General features: G+C 35.7%; 1 protein-coding gene across 1 annotated transcript; it reads left to right on the top strand.

The window, feature by feature from the left end:
* Positions 1–6351: 6351 nt before the first annotated feature.
* On the top strand, positions 6352–7902 carry LOC113699664 (zinc finger BED domain-containing protein RICESLEEPER 2-like). Its single transcript, XM_027220030.2, has 3 exons — positions 6352–6537; positions 6644–7741; positions 7834–7902. Exons 1-3 carry the CDS (start codon positions 6352–6354, stop codon positions 7900–7902), a joined length of 1353 nt encoding a protein of 450 aa, XP_027075831.2.
* Positions 7903–14537: the final 6635 nt, after the last annotated feature.

Raw genomic sequence — 14537 nt, 5'->3', positions numbered from 1 at the left:
GTTGTTTCTCCAAATTTCCTAGATGTTTCTTGCACTTTCTTACTGAAATCCATTTAGATCCAAAAGTAATAGGAAAGAGATGCAAGTTAAAGTATTGCTAGTTCTAGTTGTAAAGCAGCCAAAACATGAATAGGTAGGTTCAAAATGCTGATTAAGGTCGCGTATTGGGTCACATTTTGTCTTCCCCTGCAGGTTTGCACTTTTCTGATCAGTCTTCAACATTGTTCAGTTTTTGCACTAATTTCAATTGATATTTTCTTGATGATAGAGTTTGAATAAATCGTCTTGTACAAAACATGAAAGTTGTAGTTCTTTAAGTTAGCTTTTCAATGCACTAAGAATCATCTTATTTGGAGCTTTGTAGGCTTTAAAGTGGCCAACTATTTTTTGACATTTTTACTAGGAAAACTCATGAACTGGATTTTGATGTCTTCATAAGAAATGTAGTCCTATGTCTTAACTTCAAAATGGTTCAAGAAAAATGTCAATCCAATGCTTGTAACTCAAGATAAAGCCAAAATACCAAAGTATGTCAAAGCTATCAAACTTTTCTTTTTTTTTTTCACTTGTTTGCATTTTATCTTTTAAATATTTTGCACTTCATGTCTTCTTTAAATCAAAGCAATCATACAAATATCTTCTCATTTTACTTCAATTGATGATTGATTTATTAAACCCAAAAAAACATGAAGTTTTCACCACTTTAGTCAATAAAAATGCACTTTTCTTACTTTAGCCACAAGATATAAATTTCACTAAAACCCTAGTTAATTAGCTATAAAAGTAATTAAAACACACTAAATAGTAAACTACAAAGCATAATTCAAACACACAAAATACATACTGATTAAATTTTTCTACACTTGAATATTTGCTTATCCTCAAGCAATAAGAAATTCAAACTAATAATGATCCAAAAACTTTGAAATAATATATGTGCACATTTTGAATTCATTTACTCAAAACAAGGTAAATAACTATTATGTAATCATTCAATTAATCTCAAGTACTTATGATAACAAGTAAAAGAAAGACAATTATACCATAATTTTAACTAGTTCAATTCAATTTCTCAGCAACATCCAATTTCACAAGCAAAATAAATCATATAGTCAATAAGTAGGTTCCAAATCCTATGATCATTTTCTCAAAAGAGGGATTTATTTATAAATATATCAAATACTTACTCAAGTTGTGAAAAGTGCCTTTTGACGCGAAAATCTATATTTTTAGATGAAGACCCCTAGTTACTCAACATTTCACATTTTCGAGTTGCTTTGTATACTCTTAATTCAAGTACCGTTTTACGTGAAAGTCGACGTTTGTAGTTGAAAACTCTCGATTACTAAATATAAGAACCATTGGAGTAGAACTACAACTTTTATTCTCTTTTTTCTTTTTCTTTTTTTTTCTTTTTTCAAAGAAAAGATAATAAACAAACATTCCCTCAAAAGAATAATCATAGGAAAAGTATTACATTTATTGACCATAGTTATCACTCAACTATGCAAAATTAAGTAAAGAGAAGAAACTTCATCAAACATGCAAAATTTAGACATAATTTCTTCCACTTTACAAGATATATTTTTCTAAAATAGCAAAAATTATAATCACGTAATAGCCTATTTCCAAGCTAAATGAGAAGTGAATTTCTCAAGTCACATATATTTATCTCAAAAATAAAAGGAATTTGAGTTACTAATGGTGTGGAACTTGTTGCCCTTAGGATGAAATTGAATTTTTTTTCTAAATTTTGGGGTAATTTTACAATTTTGGACAAGATTTAGAAAAATTTTGGTAGAGTTTTTCCTTGTAAATGGACGAAACTCTCTACCAACAATCCCAATTTTGAAAAATCCAAAGCACAATAACATTTTTGATGTACAAATCCAATTTTTCTAACTAACAAATCAATCACATACAATGCATATAATCTCAACTCCTTCCCCGAACAGTTAAAATACACCTTGCTCTCAATGTGTAAAACGGGAAGCCAATATAAAGAAAGGAATACTTCCCTATTGATGTGATTAAAATGTTCGAACCATGAAGTTCCATGACCCATTGTTCATTTATCTCCAAATCATCATGAGTTCCACTTGATGCCATTAGTAATAGAAACCCAAAAACAAGTGCGTCAAACCAACTAGCAAGGTTCAAATGATGCAAAAGACACAAAGGCATGAAGAGTCCTTGCAAATAACTTCTTGCCTTTGTTATTGTACCAATATAAAATAGACAGGAAACTACTCAAGATACAAACCGCACAACACTTCCCCAACTTTATGCATTTCAACAAAATTTACACCCTAATTACCTAGAATATGAAGTTTAAGCATGTATCCTTTTTTGGACAGTTATGACATCACCATAGAATAACCAATTTAGGAGTAAAACCAAACCAAGAAACATACATTATGCACAGTAAGGGTGGCCGAGCATATGTCCTAACAGGAAAGGGACTTAGACGATAATTGTTGAGAAAGACCCATGATGCTCCTTGGAAGGTCATCCAGGAGTGGAAAAGATGAGGGCCATATTGTTATGTAGTTTTTGCTAGCCTAAGATGGAGAAAGACATTGAAACATATATGAAAACTTGTCTTGTCTATCAGCAAGACAAGGTTGAGAGGAGGAAGGAGCCAAGCTTGTTGCAGTCGTTATCTATCTTTGATCGATCGTGGCAGTCACACAGTTTTGCTTGCCAAAGATGGAGGAAGATATTGAAACATAAGTGAAAATGTGTCTTGTCTATCTGTAAGACAAGGTTGAGAGGAGGAAGGAGGCAGGTTTGTTGTAGCTGTTCCTATCTCTGATCGACCATGGCAATCAGTTTTTGTGGACTTTATCTTAGGATTTCCTAAAGTTGATGGTATGGCTTCTGTTCTCGTGATTGTTGACAAGTTTTCTAAATATACTGTGTTTATTGGTGTGCCTAAGCCATGCCCTGCTGATGTGGCTACTGAGTTGTTTTTCGAAAATACTATGAAATACTTTAAACTACCTGAAGATATTATTAGTGACAGGGATACGAGATTCACGGGTAGGTTTTGGATCGTGTTGTTTGGGTTATTCAGTTTAGAAATGAAGTTCTTGACTATTACACATCCTTAGACTTTTGGGCAGATAGAGAGGATCAATGCTTTGTTGGAGGAGTACCTGAGTCATTATGTGATAACTAGTTAGAAGAACTAGTTTGAGTTGTTGGATGTAGTGCAAATCTGCAACAATTTGGACAAATCATCCGCAATGAAGATGAGCCCTTTTGAGTTGGTGAACAGACAACAACCTCTAACACCGCATGAAATTGTCCTTCACGGTGAAATTCATTATCCCACAGCATACAATTTTGCTTGTGTCAAGCAAGAAAGTAGATGAGCTGAGAGATAGTTTGTTGCTAGCACAATAGTGAATAAAAAAGTATGCTGACAACATAGATGTGAAGTAGAGTTCCAAGTGGAGGATTAAATGAGGCTGAAATTGACTGCCTATATTTAGAGCTGTTAATCGAACCGGGCAGCTCGCGAGCCGAGCTCGACCCGGCTCGATAAGAGCTCGGCTCGGCTCGTTAACAGAGAGAAACGAGCCGATCTTGAGCTCTAATAGGTACTCGTTTAATATACGAGCCGAGCAGGGCTCGATCGTGTAAGCTCGGTAGGCTCGAGAAATAAGGGCATTTTCGTCATTTTAGTGTGTATGGGGTACTCTAGTCAAAGGCATCTCCCGTCCGTCTGTAGCCCTAATTTTCCTCCTTTGGTCTTTCATTTTCTCCTCCCACAGCCGTCACCCCGCAGCCTCCATTTTCACGCCACCGTACGCCGCATCCCTCAGCCTCCATTCTCACCGCCGTCATTCTCATGTTCCACAGCCCTAATTTTTTATTTCTATCATCTATTTTCCCGTTCCACAGCCGCAGCCGCCATTCTCACGCCGCCGCACCCCGCAGCCTCCATTCTCACGCCGCACCCTGCAGACTTCATTCTCACCGCCAGGCGCCATCCCTAATTTTTGATTTCCCCTTTCTGTCATCTCTTTCCCGTTCCACAGCCGTAGCCACCATACGGAGCCACCTCCTTCTCGTGAATTTGTGAGCAGAGCCATACGGAGCCACCTCGGTAGAGCCAGCCGCCAGGGGCCTCTACCATACCCCGATTCACTGTATTCTGGTAAGTAGCCTTGATGGATTTTTATCGTAGCCTTGATGTTTTGATAATTATTTGCCGTGGTTGATTTCCGTTCACATGTTTATTGTGTCACTGAGTGAGAGCAGATTAACATGCGATGATACAAGGATATTTAATTGTAATTGCAGGCAGTAAAGCTCTTTTGTCTAAGAAATCCAAAAAGGGTTCTTATCAGGAAATTTGGCTGGGGAAATTTTCCATCAATGCATAGAAAATTCTGGGATCAACTAACTCACGAGCAATTAACAACACCTAATTACCATACAGATTGTACACATTGGTGTCTTCCTGGAGTTCCTGATGTCTGGAATGAGTTCTTATATGCATATTTGTTGTATCCACCAAGTTGAAACAGAAAATTACGCAAGTAACAATGATCAACAAATTAATGATTCTTTTTCGGTCAATTTCTATACATGGATCCTTAAAATCTTGGTCCAACATTTTCATTTTTGTTTTGTGCGTGTTTCTCTGTTGATTTCAATTGTTCTGGCTTCCATCCCAGTGAATTATTTCAATGCAAATACGCTTAAAAATCAGAAAGACAAAATGAAAAAAGCTTCAGGGGATTGCAACAGCATGAAAAATTCTTGTAATCTTCGAGCTATTGAAATAGGCCATACCCCATGGGCCAAATTTTGTATTAAGAAAACTACCGGCACATGGTCTTTTCCAGGGGAGATTGCCTCAACCAATGACCTGCTTGCAATCAGTCCTCTTTTGTAACACAAAACCCAAGCCCATTACTAAGTAGGATCTCCTCTGACCCCGTAAGGCTAAGTGAGTAAGTGTTAGTGGCAATATTCCAATTCAGAATGTTTTATTTATATTTTCTTTATGAATCACTCAATTCATCCTACTCATGAAAAATCTGACTTGTCGAGATCTTGTAGCAAAAAAAATGTTGGATGCTTAGTGGTTTACTTCCTTTGCCTTTTATGCAGATGGATTTTTATGCAGCAAATTGACTATTAGAGGCCCTTTTATTATGATTAATTATGGCCTTAGCATGTGAATAAATGTCTACCATCCATCTTGGATAGTTGTCCCCATACAGTTCTGGACTAACCTATGTTATCCATCTTGAATAAATGTCTACTAGAAATGCCACTATACTGTCCTTTCATTACTGTCCCCATGCACAAACTAATTAGAACTATGGATTCAGTATTTCCTTGGAATTCATCATTGTCCCTTGTTTGGATTGCCATTTTAAGAGTTTTTAAGAGCTTTTCTCTGTTATTTCATTAATCTGAATGTCAGCTTGAGAATTGAGATAGGAACAAGTTAAAGAAATGTTAAAATTAGCTTGAAGTGGGCATTATTTTTTGAAATCTGTTTTATTACTTTTGTACCGTATTTCTTAGAAATGTTATTCTAAATTTCTATTTTGACTAATCAGAATCTATATTGGTTATTAAATGTTTTTGATTAAGGAATGTACAGCTCTCCATTCAACTCATTTCAAGGTTCATCATCAAGTCCTACGATGGAGCAAAATAATGAAGACGTGGAACAATTGAATTACAATGAAGAAAGAGCTGATGAGATGAGTGAAGAAGAGATAGAAATAATAGAAGATGATGGCAATGAAGGAGGACAGCAAGTAGATGGAGATGGAGGAACTGGTCCTTTTGAGAAAAAGCAAAGGAAGAAAAAATCCAGCATATGGGATGAAATGACTGAAGTAGTGCTAGATAATGGAACGGTCAAAGTGAAGTGCAACCATTGCAAGGAGCTTTTCACCAAGAGTGCAACCATTGCCACATCTCAGCATAAGAGACACCTGACTTCTTGCCTCCAAAGAAAGATGGCCATTGGGGAGTAAAGCAAACAAAAGCAACAAGTGCTTTCATTCACCGAAGGTGAAAGTGATGGTATCACTTCCATCACAAATTTTTCTTATGATCATGCCAAGGTAAGAGAGCTTGCGTCACATATGATTCTTGCACATGAGTACCCCTTTTCTATGATGGAGCATGTAGTTTTCAACAAATTCATGAAAGCAGTTTCTTCATTTTATAAAAAGATTAATCGGCAGACTGTTAAGGAAGATTGTATGAGTACTTATACAATTGAAAAAAGGAAACTGAAATCATTATTGAAAGGTGCTGGTAGGCTTAGTATTACAACTGATTTGTGGAAATCTGGTCAAAAAAATTCAATATATGGTTGTGACTGGTCATTTTATTGATTCTGATTGGGTGCTTCAAAAACGTGTGTTGAATTTTTGCAATGTTCCTCCTCCTCATACTGGAGTTATTATAGCTGATGCTCTAAGTAAGTGCTTCATTGATTGGGGGATTGAGAATAAGGTTTCTAGCATAACTGTTGATAATGCTTCATACAATGATGTGTGCATTAGGAGACTTAGCGAGGATTTTTCTCTAAGAAAGAGATTAAGTATTGGAGGAAAAATTTTTCATGTTAGATGTTGTGCACATATACTTAATCTCTTAGTGCAAGATCGGTCAACTTGGTAGTGTGATTGATGTTGTTAGAGAAGGGATAAAATACTTGAACAATTCAGAATCTAGGATTCTTGAATTTGCCAAAATTAAAAAACAGCTTCAGTTGCCCTCTAGAAAACTAATTTTGGACTGTCCAACAAGGTGGAATAGCACCTATTTGATGTTAGATTCAGGTTTAGAGTTCAAGGATGTCTTTCCAAGATATGCAGACATTGACCCTGGATTTCACTATGTCCCTACTGATTTTGAATGGATGAAAGTGGAAGAAGTATGCAAATTTCTAGGAATATTTCATGAAATCACTGATATGATTTCCGGGTCTGAGTATCCAACAGCTAACATTTTTCTTGTGGAGCTCTATAGGATTAAAGAGCTTTTAAATGAAAAAGCTCTTGATCCTTTTGAGCATATTCGGGCAATGGTTGGAAGTATGTCTGTTAAATTTGATAAGTATTGGGGGGAAAGTAATGTGCTGCTATCTTTGGGTGCAATTTTGGATCCGAGATACAAAATGTTCCTTATTAATCATGTTTTTTCGGTGATTTATGGTGAAGATGCTGCTCCTAGATTCATTGCTGAAATTAGAGACATTCTTTATGAGCTTTACAATGAATATGTTGATTGTCATGTTGTTTCCCATTCTGAACAACAACAGAGGCAGGTTGTAAAAAGGAGACAAAATGAAAGTTCTACTTCTTCTAGTAAGAAACAGAAAATGACTGCACCCGCCATTTTAACTGGCAAAGAAAAGTTTCACATGCATGTGAGTGAAATTGATAGGGCTCCACCAGAAAAATCAGATTTAGATGTTTATTTAGAGGAAAGTAGGTATGCTTGTGATGCAAAGGCAAATCTGGATGTTTTTGGTTGGTGGAAAGGAGAAAGATTGAGATTTCCCATCTTGTCGAGGATGGCTGCCGATATACTCTCCGTTCCTGTTACCACTGTGGCTTCAGAATCTACCTTCAGCGCTGGAGGGAGAGTAATTGATGATCGACGAGCTTCTATGTCGGTTGAGACGGTGCAAATGTTGCTTTGCGGCAACGATTGGATCCGCAGTCTTCATGGCCTAAAGAATAAGTCTCGTGTAAGTAATTGATTGGATGTTTTTGTTGTTGTTACAGTTGCCTTATTTCTGATTTTGATGAATTTTTTAACTTTCATACTTTTATTCTGTAGGAATCACTTGATGTGGCCGAATCAATCACATTTGAAGAAGTTGAACTTCCTGAATCATTCAATGACTGATTTGGTGGCTGTTGTCCGTTGATGTTGCTTGGTGACAGTTTATGTAATTTTTTATGTTGTAATCTGATCTGGTTTGGACAGTTGATGTTACTTGGTGGCTGTTTATGTAATTTTTCATGTTATAATCTGATCTAGTTTGGACATTTTGGGTTGGACATGTTGTAATCTGATTTGGTTTGGACATTTTGGTGTGGACATGTGGTAATCTGATCTAGTTTGGATTACTGGTGGCTGTTGATGTTGTAATGTGGCTGTTTATATAATTTTTCATGTTGTAATGTGGACATTTTGGTGTGGACGTGGTAATCTGACCTGGTTTGCTGAAGTTTTAACTTCTTGTATTGTCATTTGGTGTAGTTTTAACTTCTTGCTGCAGTTTTAACTTCTTGTGGACATTTTCTTTCTTTATTTGATGGTTTTTGCTGTAGTTTTAACTTTAGACTTTGTCTTGTATTGTCATTTGGCATGGCTTGTTGAATTGAATCAGGGAAATACGAGTATTGTCATTTGGCATGGCTTGTATTGTTATTCTGGTTTCAGATGATAAATCAGAGAAAGTGTATCTTCTTGTGATATGGGCTCTCCCGTAAACGAGCTCGAGCTCGAGCTTCGAGCTCGAAAAGCTCGGCTCGAGTTTTTCGCTAGCTCGAGTTCGAGCTTCGAGCTCGGCGGCTCGATTTCAATCTATCAGCACATCGAGTCGAGTTCGAGTGCCTTGTAGAGCTCGAATTACTAATAGAGCGAGCTCGAGCTAGCTCGATTAGAAGTTCGAATCGAGCTCGATTGTCCAATGCTCGAGCTCGACTCGACTCGTTTAACAGCTCTACCTATATTTGGAAGAAAGTGAGTAGTAAGACAGTTTATCATGGGTTGATTTCTAAGTACGATAGACCATTTGAAGTGATGAAGAAGGTGGATTGTGTGGCCTATTATTTAAAGCTATCAAATAGACTAAAGATCCACCCAACCTTTCATATGAGCTTCTTAAATCCTTACAATCAAGATGAGATGGACGAGGGAAGGAGGCAAGGAAGCATGCTCTACCAGTGATCCACAAGCAATTTGACAAGGACATGCTAACAGTGCTTGATCATTGAATGATGGGGCAGAGCAAAAAGAATAGAAAGACAAATAATCTAATCCGTTATAAGGGTGAGAATGCACTAAACACTACTTGGTAGTGTGATGTGACTGTGTGGCGATTTGAAGACAAGATTGCTGAGTCTCTAAAGAACCAAAGGAAACATACCAATTTGACAAGGGCATCAACCTCTTTAGGTGGGGGTGGTTTGTCAGCCCCTTTGTGTGCAAAGTAGACAAGGACACGCAACCGTGGCATATTCCGCCGGTCATGGTCCAGAAGAAAAGCCGAAATAGAATAATAATGTAGAAAAGGTTGAAATGGTGTTTGTTGTTGTTTTCCATATCTTTGTAGAGGTTTTCAAGTGTTATAGGGTGTAGGTGTAGTACTTAGTATTGTTTGCACTCAGGTATCAATCTACGACCCATTCCAAATTTTTTTTTTTTTGTAATAAGGAATAACTGTAACGAGTTAGTCGTGGCCAAGGATATGAGGTCAGAGGCTGTGGTTTGACTAAGATTTATAGGTTATTAGGTGTAATTCTAGTGGCTTGGAACCTCGGGTTCGGTCCGTCTAAGTGTGGGAATGGAACCTGTGTTTTCAGACTTGGACCGGACCGGCCAATCGAATCGGAAACCGGCCAGGCATCCGGTCCGAGTTAGTTAAAAAGCTTGGGTATTAAAATGACCGATGAACTGGATGATTTTGATCAACCCGATTTTTTTTTTGCCCTTTTTTTTTGCCTTTTTTCAGTCAAAACTTTGATTGATCAACTAAAAAAGTTAAAAAATTACTGAAAAAATTGGACGAAATTAACAAAACTTGGGTCAGCTACTCTTCTTCTCATTCCGTAGTTTTCTTCCTTTCCTCTTCAGCTCCGATAACCCTAAATTTAAAAGCCTCCACCGTTGTCACTTGAAAAAACAGGAATTGGCTTCACTAACCCAATCAGCAAAGGACGCATTGAAAGCTGTTGAGGAATCTGTGAGATGAGAGTTCGCTACTGCAGAATCTATGAAAAGTCACATTAATGCATCATCACAATCTCCTACAAGAGGTGTTGCAGAACAGCCCTCAGATACTTGCCAGAACAGAGCAAAGATAGTTATTACGATCCAGGACAAGGATGGACCCAAGCCATTTAGAGTTTTCGTGAATGATAAATTTGAGAGACTCTTCAAGATGTATGCCGACAAGGTCAAGCTTGATTTACAGAATCTAGTTTTTTGTTTTGATGGAGATAAAATTAGTCCTACTGCCACCCCTACTGGGCTTGAAAATTGAAATGGAGGAGAATAACATCATCAAGGTGCATGTGAAAAGAAAATGATGTAGAGCGGTGGCAGACTGACTTCAGTGTGCAAGACCTTTTTGCTTTATGGAACTTTCCTTCTGTCTGCAACTGTATAGTAAAGAATTTCTGTTAGGAAATGACTGAAATCTTAGGGAAAATGAACTTGAACTTGTTACCTTATTTGGATTGCTATTAGTCAGGGATTAAACATGTATGAGATTTCTATTTTATAAATTTTGTGAGTTTGGATGAATTTGGTGATTTGTTTGATGAATTGGATATAAATTTAGATGATTAGATTTTTAGTTATATTTTATAAATTTGATTTGTATGAATATATATATGACGTATATATGACGTCATCCCCCTATCGACCCCAGTCGAACCCATTGACCCCTGACCCCTGAGCTCGACCGAGTCGACTCTCGGTCCGAGTCTGAAAACATAGAATGGAACTAGAGACAGAATGTTGCAATTGGAGGAAAGCCATATGCGGTAGCCCCTGTGTTGCCGTTATTGTGTGTGCCAAATGCTTGTGAACATTGGAGGCAATTTCTTTAGTTGCTGATTGTTGCTGGATAGGCGGGTGGTTACCTGCCAAATCAGATAAGTCTTATCTTGTTTCTTAAATTCTTGTACATTCGGAATAGACCAATGGTTGGGTCCTATCAACCATAAAAGTAGCTATAAATATGTTTGTTAGGCACCAATGGTTGGGTCCTGTCAATCATAAATATGTTCGTTAGCTATAAATGGTTGGGTCCTAAATTCTTAGAGTTGTTCTACACGCCAAGTATTTATAGAAATATTCCTTATATACTTTGTGAAACGTAAGGTTGGCATGTTCTGCGTGCCAAGTATTTGTAGAAATATTTTTATAAACTTTGTGAAATGCAAGGTTGGCCTTTAGACTGTAAAGTGTATGCGTTGTTCTTTCATTTTTGCCTAAGTATTCTACTGTGAATACTTGTAAGTAGGCATGGCCACGGTTCCAGAACCGCTGGTTCTGGTTCTTCAAAGAGGTAGAACCAGAACCGCACCATCTAAGATGGTTCTGATTCTGATTCCAGAACCGCCGGTTCTGGTTCTTCAAAGAGATAGAACCAAAACCGCACCATCTGGTTCTGGTTCCGGTTTCGATTCTGGTTTAGGTTCTGGTTCCTTATAGTTCTGATTTCGATTCTTTATGGTTCTAGTTCTGATTCTGTATAGTTGTATACAATTTTATTTAATTTTTTATCCTTACCAATTTTAATACGAATATAATAATATATTTAAAATTGTAAATAGAATGTAAAAAATAAATACAAAATAAAGATCATATTTTAATTTTATCATTATTCAACGAAGTACGAAGTAATAAATACATAATACAAATTTTATGAAAAATACATTACATTGTCAAATTAAAAAATACATTACACTATCAAATGGTAATCATTTTAAATGGAAAAGAAAATACTTGATTTTTTCATTGAAATTGAGATGAAATATCAAAACAAACATTAATTATTTAATCATCTTCATTGCTTGCGACGGCACTAGAATCAATTGTATAATTGAATTCTTCTTCTTCATCTTTTTCCATTTCTTGTTGTCTATATTCTGCTCTAGTCCAATCATCCATGCATGCTTGAATTTCTAGTGATTTTGGGCTTAATCTCGATCTTGTCTCATCCAAAATGCTTCCACATGCACTAAAAGCTTGTTCCACTGCTAATGTTGATGCTGGAGTTGCTAAAATTTGCTTAGCAATAAGGGAGAGGATAGAGTAATTCTCTGATTTTCGCTTCCACCAGTCAAGGACTTTAAACTGTTTAGTTAAGCTACTATCATCATGCTCAAACTTGGTAGTTAGATATGATTCAAGTTCCGTATTAGTATTAAGTGAACCCTTTTATCGTTTCGACCTTTCAAAAAGTATTCTATCACCAATTTTGACAGCCCTTTTAAGACTATTATCAGTGTTACTAGAGGGTTCCAAAATACTAGTAGGAAATCGATCACCATAAGTAATAAAAAATTCATTATATAAAGAACAAATAAACTCTTTAACTTCAAACACTTTTTTATTAACATCGTGGGCATAATTTTCACTACTATATATTTGTTCATAATATGATGACAAATACTCATGCAAACCATCTAATCTAACACGAGGATCAAAAACAGAAGCAACTAAATATATATGTGGAATATGTTCATAATAGTTAGTCCATTTCCTAAACATTTCCCTAATAGGTTGTTTCAGAAAATCATCATTTTTAGCTTCATTTAGACAACCAACAATATTACAAACCTCGGTAAGGAATAAATGGGTGGTGGGATAATATACACCGGACAAAGTATAAGTAGCATCATTAAAAACTGATAAAATTTCTAAAATTTTATTACAAACAATCCAATTATTTTCATGCAACATTATTTCGGTCATGTTAGTTGCAAACAATGCACATAATAATTCACTATAATTGTGTGATTCTTTGAGTAATTCAAATGTTGAATTCCAACGAGTAGGAACATCTCTTGAAAATCTTTTTGGATTTTTTCCATTGACTTTACAAAAAGTGCTCCACTTTTTCATTAATTTAGGGTGTGCCCATAAATAAGAAATTGCTTTTCTAATAGGTTTTATATGATTTTCAAGTGCTCGCAAACCATCTTGTACGGCTAAATTTAAAATTATGCACATCTAATATGAAACAATTTACCACCTAATCCGGATTGGCAAAGATCTCGCAACTCTCCAATAGAAGCGGTATTTGTGGATGCATTATCAAAACCAATTGAAAAAACTTTTTTACATAGACCATATTCTCCCAAAATAATACTAATCATTTTAAAAATATTTAGAGCATTGTGAGATTCATCAAAAATACGAAAAGCTAGCACTCTTTCTTGTATATTCCACTCATTATCAATCCAATGACAAGTTATGGCCATATAAGAATGTACTTGCCAATGGTCACTCCAAATATCGGAACATATAGATACACAACTATCTAAATTTGAGAATAATTGAATTAACTCTTTTTTTTTTCTTGATTATAAATATTTTTAAGTGTTCGTCTAAGAGTGGTTCTAGGAACATTTTTGAATTGAGGATTTAAAGAATTTTGACAATATTTCTTAAAACCCAACTTTTCACCAAAACTAAAAGATAAATGTTCAATAGCTATCATTTTTGCTAATTCATTCCTATGTCTTTCTTCACTAAATCGAAATAGAGAGAGTTTAGAAGTAGCAAACCCAGTAATTTGTGTTTGTTTGTTGTCGATGCCAAATTCTTGAGGATGAAACTTTCTCAAATGCTTGTGATACTTTCCATGGCCATCTCCCACTTTGTATTGATAACTTTTTTGACAATAATTGCACTTTGCTTGACTTTTGCCATTGACGTCAATTTCTTTGGTGAAGTGCTTTGTGAAGATTTCAGATTTAGGAGTTTTGCTTCCACTTCTTTCCTCGGCTTCAATTGTTTGATCTTCAAGTATGGTTGTCATATGTTGACTTTCTTGAGTTGGACAATCATCAATGTTGAATTCATTTGAAAGAATATTGCAAAAAATATTTTTTTGCTTGCTTGATTTTGAAGATGAGCTACTACCATCAAAACTTGCCATTTGATAGCAAATAAGGAAAAAAAATTGTAAGTAATAATTTAATACTTACAAATTATAATGATAGATATTAGATGAATAGAAAGAATTAAGTAATTAGTAAAATATATAAAAAAGTGAACAGGAACAAACTAGAATAAAAGTGAAAAAATTAGGGAATAGATGAAGAAATTGAGAGTAGTTTAGAGATAGAAGAGAGAAGATTGATTTTGGTGTAGTAGAAAATAAAATTTCAAGTCCTATTTATAAAATGAAATTAAAAATTTGGAACGTTGTATTGTAACTTTCCAGATTTGTAACATTCCAAATTTGTAACGTTGTATTGAAAATTTGGACAAAATTACAACATTGTATTGTAACATTGTAATTCACCCTAACCCCCAATTTGTCAAATTTAGCGGGCAGCCACATTTTGCTTTCACACTGACTTATTTGTTAAACTACTACTTTAATCGTCAATTATTACGTACTAGCATTCTACTATTAACTCTCACTTTGGGAGGAATCAAAGCCTTTTAGACAAAATAAAGTGTGCCTTGGATGCGTAAGATGTGGAATGGATTCTTTTTAGAGACTTTTCAGCTTTTTCTCTTGCTTTGCGGAATCATTCTTTAGTGCTTAAGTGGATAAGCAAGTGCTG

This window comes from Coffea arabica, chromosome 7c, assembly GCF_036785885.1.
Source record: "Coffea arabica cultivar ET-39 chromosome 7c, Coffea Arabica ET-39 HiFi, whole genome shotgun sequence".
Lineage (NCBI taxonomy): Eukaryota > Viridiplantae > Streptophyta > Magnoliopsida > Gentianales > Rubiaceae > Coffea > Coffea arabica.
Note: the sequence above shows the minus strand (reverse complement) of the source record. Positions and strands in the feature narration are given on the sequence as shown.

Excerpts from the sequence above, each read along its gene's own strand:
- LOC113699664 (XM_027220030.2), top strand. The coding sequence starts at position 6,352 with ATGGTTGTGACTGGTCATTTTATTGATTCTGATTGGGTGCTTCAAAAA. Across the intron at positions 6,538-6,643 it reads ATAATGCTTCATACAATGAT|TGCAAGATCGGTCAACTTGG; the intron begins GTGTGCATTAGG and ends TTAATCTCTTAG. Across the intron at positions 7,742-7,833 it reads GCCTAAAGAATAAGTCTCGT|GAATCACTTGATGTGGCCGA; the intron begins GTAAGTAATTGA and ends TTTATTCTGTAG.